At 37.4% G+C, this 15,764-nt stretch overlaps 1 protein-coding gene across 3 annotated transcripts in view; it reads left to right on the forward strand.

The window, feature by feature from the left end:
- The first annotated feature begins 303 nt into the window (after nt 1–303).
- Nucleotides 304–15,764, forward strand: part of XPO1 (exportin 1) — a 43,797-nt gene continuing 28,336 nt past the window's right edge. The window contains exons 1-4 of one of the 3 annotated variants that reach the window (XM_030877332.2): nt 304–772; nt 4,113–4,244; nt 9,723–9,824; nt 13,358–13,430. In XM_030877332.2, the coding sequence (XP_030733192.1) occupies nt 4,119–4,244; nt 9,723–9,824; nt 13,358–13,430 (301 nt within the window). In that variant the 5' untranslated portion in view covers nt 304–772; nt 4,113–4,118. Of the gene's footprint in view, nt 773–1,458; nt 1,596–4,112; nt 4,245–9,722; nt 9,825–10,956; nt 11,010–13,357; nt 13,431–15,764 lie in introns of those variants that run through there. The other 2 variants (XM_060309443.2, XM_030877334.3) reach the window with 2 other exon arrangements.

The raw sequence follows: 15,764 nt of genomic DNA on the forward strand, positions 1-15,764 counted from the left end.
GGTTCCAAACGCTCCGCGGCGCCATGGGCTGAAAACTCAACCGAGATGGAATCTCCCAGTCTGAACCGGTTTCAACCGGTTCCGAGTTTGAGGCACTAGGAGGAGGGGGAGAAGCGGCTGCAGCGGCCGCGGCAGGAGCAGCGGGAGCTACAGCATCAGCAAGAGCAACAGTAGCTACAGCCCCGGCGGTGGTGCCTGTTCCAGTCTTTGCTGCTGCAGTCCGTGCAACCACCCAGAGGGGGAGGGGGGAACCACCAGTCGCTGAGGAGCAGGAGAAGGGGGGAAAGTTTAGGCGAGCCTGGGTGGGGGGGGCCCAGCGCCGGAGCCGCGTGAGGGAGCCGTATTTTGGTAGGGGGGAGTCGGACTGCAACTGGCAGCAGAGCGTCCCCCGGCCGTGTGGACTCTACAGCCCCTACTCCTGCCGCTCCTGCTGCCGCCTGTAGCTGGAGGGTCTCCCTGGGGCAGAATCTTTGGGACTTGACCCCGTTCCCCTCCCCCTTCCCTCACTCCCTAGCCAGGCGGGAGCATTTATTCCACAGATTAATTCTTCTTTTTTGGGGGGGTGGCGGGTGTGTGTATCGGGGGGAGGTGTCCCTGAAATAGTAAATATTGTTGAGCTTTTTTTGCTCTTATCCTCTTCGTTTTTTTAATTTCCTTTTTTAAGGTGGGAAAACTGTGAAACCCACCTTGATTTCCTCCCCTCTCCCTCCCCCATCCTCCCTCGCCCTAATCCCCCGACAAGGAAGGAAGAAGCAGTTGGTTCAATCTCTGGGTAAGTCGACTGTGTCTTCGGGGTCGAGGGTCGGGCGGCAGGGCGGGAGAAGGCTGGCGTGGGGCGCGGCGGCGGCCGCGGGAGGCGAACCGGGGAGGCGGCGGCGGGCCCACAGCATAGCCTGCGATTGAATGGAGCCGCTTCTGCCGCTGGGGGATGGAGGCGGGGAGGCTGCCGCGGGAGGGGAGCGCTTGCTGGGTCATTCGCGTGTGCGGGTAGCGGTGGAGGAAGGCAAGGAGCGTGGTAGTGAAGTGGGGCCCGGCGCGGGGGTGGAAGGGCTTACCCAGCCCCTTGGGTTGGGGAGAAGTTGGGGTGATTTCAGGAACATTTCTGTAAATTATTAGGAGTGGAAGTTTCCAGAAATATTTAGTGCAGCAGCATTGAAACGTCCGCCTGCATCACGTGGCCCCTCGGTGGAGAGCTTGGGATCGCGGGAGGGAGGGGCTCTTAAGTCCTTGCTCCTCCTGCAGGGAAACTCAGAATCTCTGGTTTTTTACGGAGTAGAATTAGAAGTAGGAAAGGTTAGTTGATTTTTCAGGGAAGTGCAGATGAGGTTCTGTGCTGTAGTTTGTTTGGGGGGACTTGCGTGTGTAAAGTGATCGACTCATTTACTGCTGGCATTGTACAGTGGATAATACCCTGATTCTCTTTCATTCCCGTGTCTGAGTTTGGGGTGGGTGGGAGAAAGTGGTGTACTGGGGGAAGCATGAGAGATTCGCCCAGTCCGGACCTCCTCTGACCACGCAGAGGCCATGCTGCATAGAGAATGGGGCGGTGAACTTCAGGCGCCTGGTCTAAATGCCTTCTCCCGAGTATGGGCGGGGTGAGTGCGTGCTCCAGTATGCTATAGTTAGAAGTGCTGCACATCGGTTCGGGTGGGAAGAGAGGGGAGGGCGGGCCTTAGTGAGGTGTGTTTCTACTCAATGAAGCAGGCAGTTGCCCACACAATCTAAAGTAGCAGTCTTTCTCCTTGCAGCGACTTGTTTTTTGACCTACTATGTAGTTATCATTAACGGTTATGATTTTTTGGGTTTTGGATGGGAGCTGGCAGTGTGTAGTTGCCTGCCTATTCAGTTTGAAGTGGCAGTGAAGGTATTTTGGTAGTCACTTGTAGAGTCACCACGTGGCTGGATAATACCTTATATTTGCTATACAGTGAGTGGAATTTAGGATTGAGTGTCACAAGGAGAAGGAAAAGGTTTTGTGGTTTCTTTCACCTCTCCCGCTATGGCTGTTTGCTGTCTGCCTGATTGTGTATCTTAAGCGCGTGGGACACTGCTGTTAGTGGAAAGAATGTTTTGGAAGCTGTTTGATTTGGGAGACTAAATGTGCTTGGCATTGACTAGAAAGCCGCCATTTCTGTACTACGTACGGTTCGAGAATAGGTAGGTCATTTCGAAGATAGCCGCTAGTTTTTAGGGTGGCATACCCTGCTGTATTTAACACAAGCTTCTATTCTAAACCTGATTTTTTTTCACAGGAATTTGTCTCATTTTTGTAAGGACAATGTGCTTGAAAATGAAACTTTTGAGAGTCACTTTATTCTTTCTCGTTTTGGCTATTAAATTATGATAGGATGAAATAGGATAAAAGTTCGTTCAATTTTTAACCCCCCCAATCGAAAACATTTGATGTATAGATCTTGGTTTTGTGGACATTGCTTTTCAGCCTCAATTTTTAAGATTGTCTGATCTTTTGAAATTGTATGGCACTTGAATGGGGTAAATTTACACTTCCGTTTGTGAAATATATATTTTCTTTTTCCTATTAGTATTTAGATCAAAGATTGTGTATGTCAGGTATTTTGCATTAAAAATACATTTAATAACTGTTGTAGAAATTTTTGAAATCTCACCAGTTTTTACTGTCAACAGTGGATGGAAGGACTTAAGAGGAATAAAATTCCTCGAACTCATAATTTCTCAGTTTTTACATTATATCTAACCTAACTGATCCTTCAGACTTCTACTTTGTTGTAACTGATATTATCGTTAAATAAAACATTTGACTTAAAATTGCTGCCATTGTTAACGTTTTTTTACCTGTTATAAAATAGACAAGAAATAACGCCTTTTTCCTAACAAGCTGCTTTGTCCAAACATAATGTAATTAAGTTAGCCACCCATTTCCTGATCTTGGAAGGTTAAGAGAGGGAGAAGTAGAGATGACCATCTGACCTTGTTGGGTCTAAGTACAGTAAACCAGGGGTACTTAGCTCAAGGTTTCATGCATGGCTTTCATGGTGTCCTGAATCGTCTGTAATTGTATACAAGTTGTGAATTTTTTAAATTTGGCAACAGCTATCCTGTTCCTCTGATTGTGAGGCATCTTAACCCCAAAAAGTTTGAGGAGTGCTGATTTAGCCAGTCAGACTTAAGTGGCACTGGCTTTGAAGAAAAAGCAAAAGGAAAGATTTTTATAAGGCTGGGCAACAAGAATGTGCATGTGTGCCAGCATCTTGGAGTAGAATCCTCTTAAAGGGGTACCATTGCATATGAACCAGTAGGTTTTAGCCAGTACATTACTTGAGGTGAAGAAGCTCATTTTTCTGTTATGGTAGAATTTAGTCTTATTTAGAAAATAGCAAGATTTTACAGCTTTTTGTTTTGCCAGTCAGTACTTGGAAATTAAAAAAAATCTTGTTTGACATATTAACCATAGTTTTTTTTCCTAGAACATATATTGAAGGAGCTTGTACGCTTGTAATTTAAATCTCCACAAATTCATGGATGAAAGAAACAAATATAAATGGTTTAATTGAGTGGAAAAGCTTAAGTTCTATAGAGGTTAAGGACACCAGATTTGTTAGACTTGTTAGCTAATCATTGCTATATATAGGAAAATCTTTATACCACATTTAATTTTTAGCGTCTTCAATATATCTTAAAAATTAAGGTAACATGAAATGAGGGAAAGTGAGCTTTTACTGAACTAGAAGACCTTACTTGGGGCGGGGGGCGGGGATCCATTTGAACTTCATCTGTATTTAAAATTTTCGAGATCAAGATTTTAAATTGTATCAGGTTTTAGGACCATAAATTCTTTAATAATCATTTTTAAAATGGGTTAGGGTAACTTTATATACATGTTAGTAGAAAGAACAGTATGATTTTTCTGGGGTGTAAAAATAAAGTGAACCCTAATGATTAATGCAGTTGTGGAGTACCTAAATAACTTCAGCATTTATTTGCTTTTACTATGTCAGTTGTTTAGGTAAAATCTCTGAAATACAAAGTAAAATATTTGTAAGAACATGGTTGAAGTAAAATAACTTGAGTAGAAACTTTTTGACAATATCAAAACTTCATAGGCGCCTTAAATTCTTTCTCTTTATTTTCAGTAATCTATGCCAGCAATTATGACAATGTTAGCAGACCATGCAGCTCGCCAGCTGCTTGATTTCAGCCAAAAACTGGATATCAACCTTTTAGACAACGTGGTGAATTGCTTATACCACGGAGAAGGAGCCCAGGTAAAGTAGCTGATCAAAACATTATTGCAGAGTAATAAAGTTGTTGAGTTTAGAATAAAATTTTAAATTACCACCTTTTTAAAAATATCCCATAGTTTGTATTAAATTGGAATTATATATTCTGAGAGGTGGTCTGGAGAAAGAAATTGCATTACATTTTGAAATGGTTTAGAGTGGGAAGTTTTGGAATATTTTTATTATACTTGTTCTGTTCTTCAGCAACCTTTACCCCATTTAATAAAAGATATAGCCCAATGTATTAAATGTTTTGTAGATATTAAAGGTTGTATGTCCCTTATATATTTAATGTATTTGGAGTTAATATGAGTCTTCTGTTTTTGAAACATTTAAATTGCAGAAGTACTTCACAGATAAAACTTGTTTTAAATATCCCACAATACCAGGTATCTTTACATTGTTTGAATTTTAGCACTTGTAAAAGTGCTAACTGTTAAAATAGGAAATTATCTTACACTTAATCTATGTTTTGATCAGTTTAAGGTTTGGGTTTTTTTAAAAAAAACAGGAATGTTTGTAAATTTAAAAATTTTTTTATGGTACAAGAAACTGGACAATCTTCAATCTGCACCCTGTGGACCTAATAAAGTTTTAAACGAGTAAAAGTTTCTGTTCCTGGATTAAAAAAATCTTATAAGGTGACGTGACAGATATCTTATTAGTAAAATTTTGTTGCCAAAAAGTGCATTTCTGGTAGATAATGTATCGTCAAGCCATTAATTTATATTTGCATAGTTAAACCCTGGCTACTTTGATACTTTTTAGAAACCTCTGAAAGGTGGATATAGTAGTATCTTTTATAGATAGTCCAAAAAACATGATGTATAAATATTAGCAAGTGCATAAGTATTTCTGTTCCCTTCTGAAATCTAACATTGGTTTCACTATAATAAAGAAAAAATTTAAAGGGAAAAAGGGCCATGAAAGTTGTATGAGTGGAAAAAATTACAGTGATTTTGTAAGCTTGTTAGTGCAGTTTTATACTCCTAGGCGCTTTCGATCAGTGTTCTTGTCTCCAAAAGCATTCCTGAAAAAGTATCCGTATTTACTACACATACCATACATTCAACATGGAGCTTTAAGCTCCATTTCATCCCAGCATGGATGTATGGAAAGCAGCTGCTTTTGGAAGAAAGTATGACAGTAAGGTTGAAATACATGAAGTAAGGTTGGGCTCAACTTTGACTATATTAGAAGCATAAGTCTATAAGCCATTAGGAAGATAGGCATTTAATTTTATCACATCATTAAGCTGCCACTGCTCTTTAGTCTTCGTTCTTTTTTAACCTGGTTCACAGCATCTAGAAGTATGATGACTAAATAGACCAGTGTTCGAGGCTTATAACAGAAGTAATTATGAAGACTATGTTGTAATACTGCTTTAGTAATGTTTCACAGTGTCGAGATTTAATGATTTGTTTTAAATTTGACTTTTGAATAAAGACTAGATTTAGAAAAGTGTTTACAGATATTTCCATTTATGAAGACAAAATTAACTTTACCAAAAGTAAGAATTTTATGTCTGGTTAGATTTCTCATGGGACAAGTCAGTTGCATAAAGAATAATCAGTAAGTTGGTATTTGTTGTAGATAAGGGAACAGGCTTAGAGCTTAAAGGCAGTTAAGAACCCCTTTTCTGAAAGTGATATCTTTAAACTTCCTTGTTCAATTTTTTATATACCACTTCTTGGGGGTTTTATTTTGAATAAAAAGTTGAAGGTTGCAGTGGAAAACATGTTTTGTTTTTTTCTTTTGCGGTACGCGGGCCTCTCACTGTTGTGGCCTCTCCCGTTGCGGAGCACAGGCTCCGGACGTGCAGGCTCAGCGGCCATGGCTCACGGGCCCAGCCGCTCCGCGGTATGTGGGATCTTCCCGGACCGGGACACGAACCCGTGTCCCCTGCATCGGCAGGCAGACTCTCAACCACTGCGCCACCAGGGAAGCCCGGAAAACATGTTTTTAGTGTTAAATGTCTTAAATTTATTCCAGTAAGATTTCTAGTCATTCCTCTAGAGTCTCATCTACAAAGTTACCTACCTTGCAAGAGACTGGAGGATTAGTGATGAGGTTTTGTAAAGCACCTGTTAGCGGTGACTGCTATTTAGGAGCCATTCTGTTTAAAGGGGACTTTGAAAGTATAATGAAGATGATTTCACATACGTGATGTAAACTCATTGTTTGGGGTTTTTTTTTTTTTTTTTTTTTTGGCAGTATGCGGGCCTCTCACTGTTGTGGCCTCCCCCATTGCGGAGCGCAGGCTCAGCGGCCATGGCTCACGGGCCCAGCCGCTCCGCGGCATGTGGGATCCTCCCGGACCGGGGCACGAACCTGTGTCCCCTGCATCGGCAGGCGGACGTTTAACCACTGCGCCACCATGGAAGCCCAAACTCATTGTTTTAAAATATGGTTTGGTGGGGAGTTTTTGTTTGGCTTTGGTCTGTCATAAAATATGTACTTAAAATAGCAAGTAGAAATTATGCTAATTAAGCTTTAAACTCACCTGTATGTAGCCTAACTTTTTTGAAAAGGATTTCGTAACTTTGGAGAGGAAGGAATTATTAGAAGGGTGGCCTTTAATCTGTAGATAGAACTTTTGCCTAGATGGGTAGTATAGTAGAATAATTAGCACTGTAATATTAGGACTACCTTCTGTTATAAACATTTTTCTATTTTTAGCCAAGTAGGACGCCAGGGAAACAAAAATGTTGGAGTTGGGTGTTTTCTCCAGTACTGTGTTAAGTGTCTTGAACTCTTTTATCTATTGCTTAGCAACTAAAATACTTTCACCATTCAGTTAGTAACACAGGGAGATGCCAGATTTTCTCTCTCCTCCGTTTCCCTTTGTGCCTTTTTTAACCCCTCCTGGGGTTTTAAGTTAATAAAGGAATATATTTTTTAAAAGAAGAAAAGGATATATTATGTAAGGACAGTGGGATTAAGACAAATTAAAAAAAGGACGCAAATACTAGCAATAACTTTAGAGAGTAAAATTACAACAAAAAGGATGACTGAAAAGGAAGGAACGTGATTTATGGGGAGATGGAAATGAATGGTGATAGTGTGGGAACTATTCATTTATGTGTAGAATGCTCATCACTTCAAAAAATCTGATAAAGTTGTATCTTGACCAAATAACTTACTAGGCATGGATCTTTGATGTACCTTATCCTCTTAATATTTGTTACTGTTTTATATGCAAGTCTATCCAGTTAGATATTCTCAGGAAGAGAATCAAAACACTGCTAAAATGGGCTTTGGCCATAAATAGTTCACATCACCATTCTTTCTACCTTTTGTTGGTTGCTTATTATATGATACAATTACAACCCTTTAAATAAATCAAATAAAAAATGTATAGTTGTATTTCAAGACTTCACACACTTGCTCTAATCCCAGACCCTTAGGGTGGAACCCAGGCACCTTATTTTTCTTTCAAGTTCCAAAGTATTTCTGGTCTTATTGTCAGGATACAGAACCATTACCTAATTTAGTGGGTGTGTATTTGTCAACATTTTAAACAATAAGCAGTGTATAAAAGCCAAAAGAGGGGCTTCCGTGGTGGCGGTGGTTGAGAGTCTGCCTGCAGATGCAGGGGATGCGGGTTCATGCCCCAGTCTGGGAAGATCCCACATGCCGCAGAGCAGCTAGGCCCATGAGCCATGGCCGCTGAGGCTGCGCGTCCGGAGCCTGTGCTCCGCAATGGGAGAGGCCACAACAGTGAGAGGCCCGCGTACCACAAAAAAAAAAAAAAAAAGCCACAAGAGAAAATTATTTTTTTTGTAAATTGGAATAAAAGCCAACTTAAAGATTATGAGGTGTCTGTGTCAGAGATGGTTTAAATAAGAATGCTTTTCTCCCCTCCTTTTGATGCTTCGTTGTTTAACCCATAGAATCAAACCCTTGATCAAGTAAATGATCTAACAGAAGGATAATTGCCAAATTTTAAAACCATAAAAGTTTACTCTTTGGTTACAACATGTGATAGAAACAGGTAAAAGTTAATTAGGGAGGATCCAGTTGAGCTACAAAACAGCCTATAAAGGTGAAAAAGATTAAGCGGTTGCTTCCTGAAAAAAATTAGTAGACTTATCAGCCTTTGATAAAATGTAGTGTTCATATTGTGTGAAAAACTAACAGTTAAAATGAAGAAACTGGATAATGTCAACATGGCTAGATCTTTAAAACTCTCAATTGTCAATCATATCTCAGTGAAGCCGAGGGAAAGAAACTATGTCAAATGGAAAGAGCGAACTGCAGAAGGATTTCTACAATATACTATTTATATAAAATTTAGTAACCACACAACTATATGAAATTCATACACATGCTGTGAAAATACAGACAGGAAAAGACACCAAAGTCATGAAAATGATTATCTCTAAAGAAGGAACAAAGGAAGGAAATGGCGCTGAAGAAAGGTACAAAGTTCCATAAGTTTTAGATCTTATGTTTAAAAGAAAAACAGACAAGTGCAGCAAAATCTTAACATTTGTTAATTCTAGATGATGGTTTCATAGGTTTAAATATTCTGGGTTTGCATTTTAGAAATACAAAAGCAAAAAAAGAAAATTTTCAAAATAAGCAAGGATTTAATATGTGAAATTAAAGGATTTTCGGAGACAAAGGTGTGTTTACAATAAACTGAAAATACTGCTTTAAAAGGATCTTAATGTTTTATGTGTATCAACAGGTATTAGAGAGTTGTAGACTTACTTAGACTTAGCTTTTATCTGTCTCCCCTGAAATATAGTTTTACAGATAAAGTTTGTTAAAGATATCTTGGTGACTCTTATAAACCAGAGTGTGCCATTACATAACTTATCTAAGTAGATGTGAATTTTTATATGTTGCTTTTGGTTGATTGTGTGCTGAGAACCCGTTTATGTTGGAGTAGATAATTGATTGAATTTAAGTTCAGTTTTGAGAATACCAAATAAAGCAGATTAGGGGAAGAAAACACTTTTCTGTTTAAAAAGAATATACCCATTCTTTTTTTTAATTAATTTTTTAAATTCGTTAATTTATTTTTGGCTGCATTGGGTCTTCGTTGCTGCGCGCAGGCTTTATCTAGTTGCGGTGTGTGTGCTTCTCATTGCAGTGGCTTCTCGTTGTGGAGCATGGGCTCTAGGCACATGGGCTTCAGTAGTTGTGGTGTGCAGGCTCAGTAGTTGTGGCGCACAGGCTTAGCTGCTCCGCGGCATGTGGGATCTTCCCCGACCAGGGCTCGAACCCGTGTCCCCTGCATTGGCAGGCGGATTCTTAACCACTGCGCCACCAGGGAAGCCCTGTACCCCATTCTTAATTAAAGTTGATAATGGACACATTTTTATTTCTATAAGGACTAGTTTCTTGAGTATTTCTGAAAGTTGATAAAATCACTGTCCTATTAGAATTTGTGCCTTGCTCAATACCATTCGAAAGAACAAGTTAGCTTAAAATTCTTTTTGTATACTATTTTAGCAAAGAATGGCTCAAGAAGTACTGACACATTTAAAGGAGCATCCTGATGCATGGACAAGAGTCGACACAATTTTGGAATTTTCACAGAATATGAACACGAAAGTAAGCAAGTGGTGGTTTTTTAAATCCATTATTTCTTCTTTTCTTCCAGTCATAAACTTTGAGGAAGGTATCTCATTTTTAGTATTAGGATTTGTTATCTCAAATCATTTAATAATGTTAACTTATTTCAAAATTTAGCCTTAAACATAGAATGAATTCTTGCAAATAGTCCTAAGAATTATAAATGGAGTTTTGAAATTGGGACTAGTATGCAAGGTGGCTTTTTTTTGTTGTTGTTTGGGGGTTTTTTTTGGTTTGGTTTTTTTTTTTTTCTTTTTAGAATATGTGTACAGATCTCGGCATAAATTCTGAATGTTATTCAGAGATGAAACATAACATCAGAGGAATTATTTTGGGCAAGTAATCAATATAACACAGGCTAGGCACCTCCAAAACCAAGTTGTGTGGGCAGCGTAAAACCCTACTCCATGGTACCAATGCTTTTAATGGGACAGCCCTCAGTTTTTATTTGCAATTGAAAATGTTATCATTTGGGTCCTTTTTTCTTAAGTTTGAACAGAAGGGTTGATCAAAATGTGTTTTGACTGTTTAGGCTTGATGATTCACACTTCTCTTTAAACTGCCTTAAAGTAGTAAAATACCATGCATGGCATTCTGTTTAAATACACACAAGGTTTCCACTTGGTATACATTGTGTTAAAACAGAAAGTAGCCATGTTCACCTCTGTTTCTGAAATCAGACTGTGTTAATTAACAGTTTTAAAATATTAACTAGTTTTGACATCTTATAAATTTTAGGGCAAAAATACAGTCCAGAACTTCCTCAAAGTGCTAACCTTAAGTAACATAACAGTGTTTGCCTGTTTGCTTGCCTGGTAAATTTTGCTTTTTATACTGACAGACATTACTAATGTTTAAGTTGATTTATCAACAGTATTTTTAAAAACTCAAATTTGTCTTGTGAAAAATGAGATGATTAGAGGAACAGAAAGAAAGCAACAGGTAAAGAATTCTTCCATTTACATAAATTACAAATGATTTGGTGCTAAATTTATGCACTATGACATTTGGCTTTTATGCAATCATTTTTTTTTCTTTAAAGATGTTAACACTACCTGATATTAATCATAATGTTCCATTATGTTGATTGCTTGTAATAGGAAGAAAAGGGGTGTCTTCCTGTGCAACTGACACAGCTAGGCTTTGACGGCAGGCCTCCACAAGGTCTACCCTTTTGATTCCCTTTAACTGAATTCTGTTCATCAATTGTTTTTGTTTCATGGGCGGTGGGAGGGGAAAGGGGAATTCAATGCGTAAAATAAGTATTTCTAAGGGCTCAGTAGAAATTTCTACCATAGGGATCATTTCATGCATTTATTTTTTTCATTTAGTCTTTGCTGTTCTCTGTCCCTCATCTTCATAACTCAGCAGTGGATTTCTCAAGTCCTGAGGTGTAAAGCAGAAACTTAATACTTCAGAATGATATTTGGATTATTTATGTATATTTCCAAAGTAGTTATTTATCATTGGTCCTCAGATTTGGCTATCACTTCAGATTTTTTAATCAAAATACTCCTTTTCAAAGAAATGTGAATTCTCATCATGTGTAGAGTCTTAATGTCTAGGAGAGATTGGGTTTTAGGGTACTATGTTGGTGATCTATGTATTCCTTTGAACTAAGTAGTGAAAAGCTTTTATTGGGCTTCCTGCCTCAGACCTGTTTGCGGAAAGATGAAAAGATGAATTGTATCTTCAGCAAGCTTGTGCTACTTTTTTACAGTTGGAGAAAGGACTAGAGGTTAGTAAATAGGTAATTCAGGTAACAGTATCAGATATAAAGGCAGAAGTAAATAAATGCAACAATGAAGGGGGGGATATCCTTCAGTTAAAAAGGGTAGGCTGAAAATACATTGGCTAAATATGGTTAAGTTATCATTAAGATTAGTACTTCTTAACTGGTGTATTTATGGCAGGTTTTGTGTCTTAGTTTCTTAAAGATCTTTGTAATTGGTTGAGAATTAGCAAGAGGGTATATATTCCATGTAGTAAGAAGTGCATTTGTTTTGACTTAGTAAAACTTTTGACACTCTGATTTCATGCCTTTAGAATTAATTTAAAGCAAGTTTAGGGTAGTATGTTTTTAAAAGTTAATTTAGAATTTTAGTCAATGAGAAACTTACCTTTTTTGTTTATTTACATTTGTCTGAAACTTAGATCTATAAAGAGAGGTAAATGAACAGGAAAGAAAGCTTCACCATTTACTGCTGATTATGAAACTTTTTTGGCATGGCATCAAATTTATAATTTGTAATTTCAGAATTTTGCTTTGGCCTTGTTTTTATTTTTGAAGTCTTTTTAAGGAATGTTCTGCAAATGTAGGATTTGGGTTGAAATGGCAAATTTTTCCTAAAAAGTATGAAATGTTAAAAATGAAAGAAAACAGCAAAAACACTGTTTGAGCACAATGTAGTTTGGGACAGTCTATATTGTGCTTTGGATAAAGTGTGCATTCACATGATCCCTTTGGTTGAAATACTAATGCTCCTATTTTATTGTGTGATGACTAACCATTTTAAAGATGAACTCTTATTCTCAGCCAAAACTTGCAATCTGAGGTTAAATGTCTATATATGAATGAGTTTACCTTTCAGGTATTATGGCTGATTCTTCCCTAATTCAACCAGTTGAAGCATACCACAACAGTTTTGACCCTTTTCTTCCTCCTGTCTATCCACACTAATTGGTCATGGTAATGATTTTGGGTAGTAACTCCTGTAGTCTTGTAAATTGTTATAAATATTGTTGACTATTTAGAGTGAGTAATCAACAGGAGGGACAAAATGGCTTGAAAGTGGTATTTGTATTTATTAACGTTCTTACATTTTTAGTTATCATTTTTATAGTTGGAAGGAATACCTGAAAGGTAGATACAGATTGCAACATTCATTTGTGTATTATTTTGACTGTGCACAAAAGTTTATCTTTAAATTAGTAGAAATAGCAACTGTAAGGGTGGGGTTAAAATTTAAAATTAAACCCGTGGGCTGTCTTGCTGCTCCTTAAGTAACACACCAGTGATGTTTGTAAACACTTTCTGTAGAAAGTATCTGTGACAATACTTTAATACTTGGCCAAGAGCTTACAACTCCTAGAAGATGGTAGGAAGCTTGAGAGCATCCAAGCTGCTAAATTCTTAGGAGCCTGGTCGTGTTAAAGTACGTGAGCCTATAAGCAGTCATTTATGCTGTGAATTCGTATCTGGCTGCTACTTTTCCTTCTACGGACTAAGCCCATTTGGCTGCTAAGGGCTTTTTATTTGGTTCTTCCTCCTGGTGTGAGCATGTATAAACAGCAGGACGTTAAATAGAGTAGTAAACAATAAAGTGAGGAAAATGCATGAAAACTCAGTATATGGGCAAATAGATCCTTGTTTAATATATGTAATTAAACTTGGTAGCATAATGTTTTTGAAAATTTAGATGTAAATGTGTGAATGTCTGTCCATTTGTGAATCCTGGAAATTGCCAGTCTTACAGCAATATATTCACATGCTTCTATTCTCCAATTTTCAGTATTATGGACTACAAATTTTGGAAAATGTGATAAAAACAAGGTGGAAGATTCTTCCAAGGAACCAATGTGAAGGTAGGAAAGTGTTTTAAAGAATTGTAGATTCAGAATTTTATTATTCCTGGCATTTTTATTATAGTTGAGTATTGGAGAGGAGGAATGTGTTGAATCTTTAGTAGTTTATTATGCTCTAATGGATTACTGCTTTCATCATGTTGCAAGGCAGGTTCTGTTTATATTTGGGGTCAGGGGAAGAATAGGTTATTTTTGGGGGAAAGCAGAAACCAGACTGGTGAAACTTTCTACAGTAAATATTGTGGTGAAAAATTTGTATCAACTTATATAGTTAATCTAGACCATGTTTGAAATGAATGAAATTTGAATATGCGCTCTTATGTATTGTTTTAAATTCATCACACAGTAGCAAGTAATGAGTACTGTAATACAAAGAGTAACATAAATATAACAGCAAAGGAAGAAACAAGTTTTAAAAATCAAGACTTTAGCTTTTGACATTCTGGGCATACCTTATAAGAGGTTGGCTTCTAAAATAAGGAAAGATCAAAAAATGAAGATGTGGTGATGCCTGGTATTAATATTTTTACTTTTTCCTTTGTCACTACCTCAGTAAAAGTAGTCATGGTTTAAGAAACATGGGGCAAAGTTAGTCTCTTGGAATTCTTTAATGCAGTTCCTTCCAGTTTTCACATACTGCCTTATTATCTACTTTGTTACTTGTTTAATCTCTGAAAAATAAAGAGAGAAGTCTGGATTTTAAAATGGGGTTATACTACTTTTGGTGGCATTTTTTCCTATTAAATTATGTTCCCTTTCTTTGTTGCTCTTTAAGATTTGTCTTTACCTGCTTTCTCATGTCATCTTTATGGTGGAATAGCGACCTGGATTTACTCAGTCTGACTTAAATCTTGACATCTTTCTAGCACTTTTAGAGGTCACTGGGACAATTTTTAACGGCAGTATCCGTAATACACCATAAACTGAATTAAGAATGATAGTATGGGAGGAAATAGTGCCCCCCCAAAGAGGTTCCTCTTTCTTTAAATGTTTTTATTTTGGTTTGAAACCATTTTAGATCACATTCTGTGACTTTCTCAGAAATTAGTAAGTACAGTTTGACTCAGGCCCAAATAGATCTTTTGTACTTCATCACTGCTTTTAGGGACCTTAGGTGCGGTCCTGGTTCCTTTACTACTGTTGTTTTATACTTGTGGTTTGAGCCTCAAATTTAACTTTGGGTATGGCTTACCATACCAACAAAAAAGTATGTAATATTTTACTTCAGTGCCATTTTACTGTAATAAGTTCCTCTTTAATTTCTAAACACATAGACCTCTGCTTCTTATATAAGGATTGTGCTAGATGATCCTCCCAAATTATTTTCCAGGTATAAAATTAAATAATTTAAAATTATACTAGCTTATCAGTCATGGTTGTATTTGTTACTGAAAAAATTAGAGGCTAAAAGTTCTCCCTGAGGACTTGACAGTTTTTGCTTTCTGCATGAATGGGAGTGGCATCTTTTGGTTTTTATCATAAAGTCAAAAGCTTCCATATATTTCTATGTAAGTATCAAAATATATACATATTCCAGGGCATATGTATATTTAATATATGCCCTGGAATATGTATATAATTTTAATTTTGAAAGTCTTACCATCTTGTTTGGCAAAAACTGGTAGAGGCGGGGTGGTGATTATTCTTCCTGAGTCAAGAGAATTCTATTTTATTCATGTGTTCCTATTCTGTATTAGTGAGATACTTCATTTCTCTGCAAGCAGTACTTATAAAAAACATCAATTAGAATCACCTTTCCCCTTGCATTTCCCCTTAACACTAGTGATAAGATTGAGTGGGATGTAGACTTCTTTAAAAGTACGTGACGTTCCTATCACCACATGTATGGTTTTCACTGTCAGTGAAGTCATTACATGGGGAAAGTGTGATGTAATTTTTAGGGTCTTTCAGAGGCTCAATATTAGAAGAGCGTGTAAAATGGCTCCCAGAGAATGTTAGTGAACTCTGTCTAACTTTAGATATACAGCAGCAACTTTGCATGATGCATTTAATGATGTGTGTTTTTAAGGTAATTGATCTCATTTATAAAGCATTGGGAAATAAATTTATTCACTACATTTATAATTCTTTCCAACTTTGTCAATCTTAGGAGGCTTTTACAATCCTAAAATTTTGTATCTCGCGAAGTATACTAAATTTCTGAATGTGAATTTTCCTTCATCTTAAGTAACTTCGATTTTGGAAATTAGTATAACCCCCAAAATATTGTACATTCCTTTTGTTTATAATTGTCATATCTTTTAAGCTGTTGTCTCCACTTTAGCTAGTCTTTGTCCATTTTAGTACCATTAGGTATTAAGACTATACAAATAT

This window comes from Globicephala melas, chromosome 12 (assembly GCF_963455315.2).
Source record: "Globicephala melas chromosome 12, mGloMel1.2, whole genome shotgun sequence".
NCBI classification, from domain to species: domain Eukaryota; kingdom Metazoa; phylum Chordata; class Mammalia; order Artiodactyla; family Delphinidae; genus Globicephala; species Globicephala melas.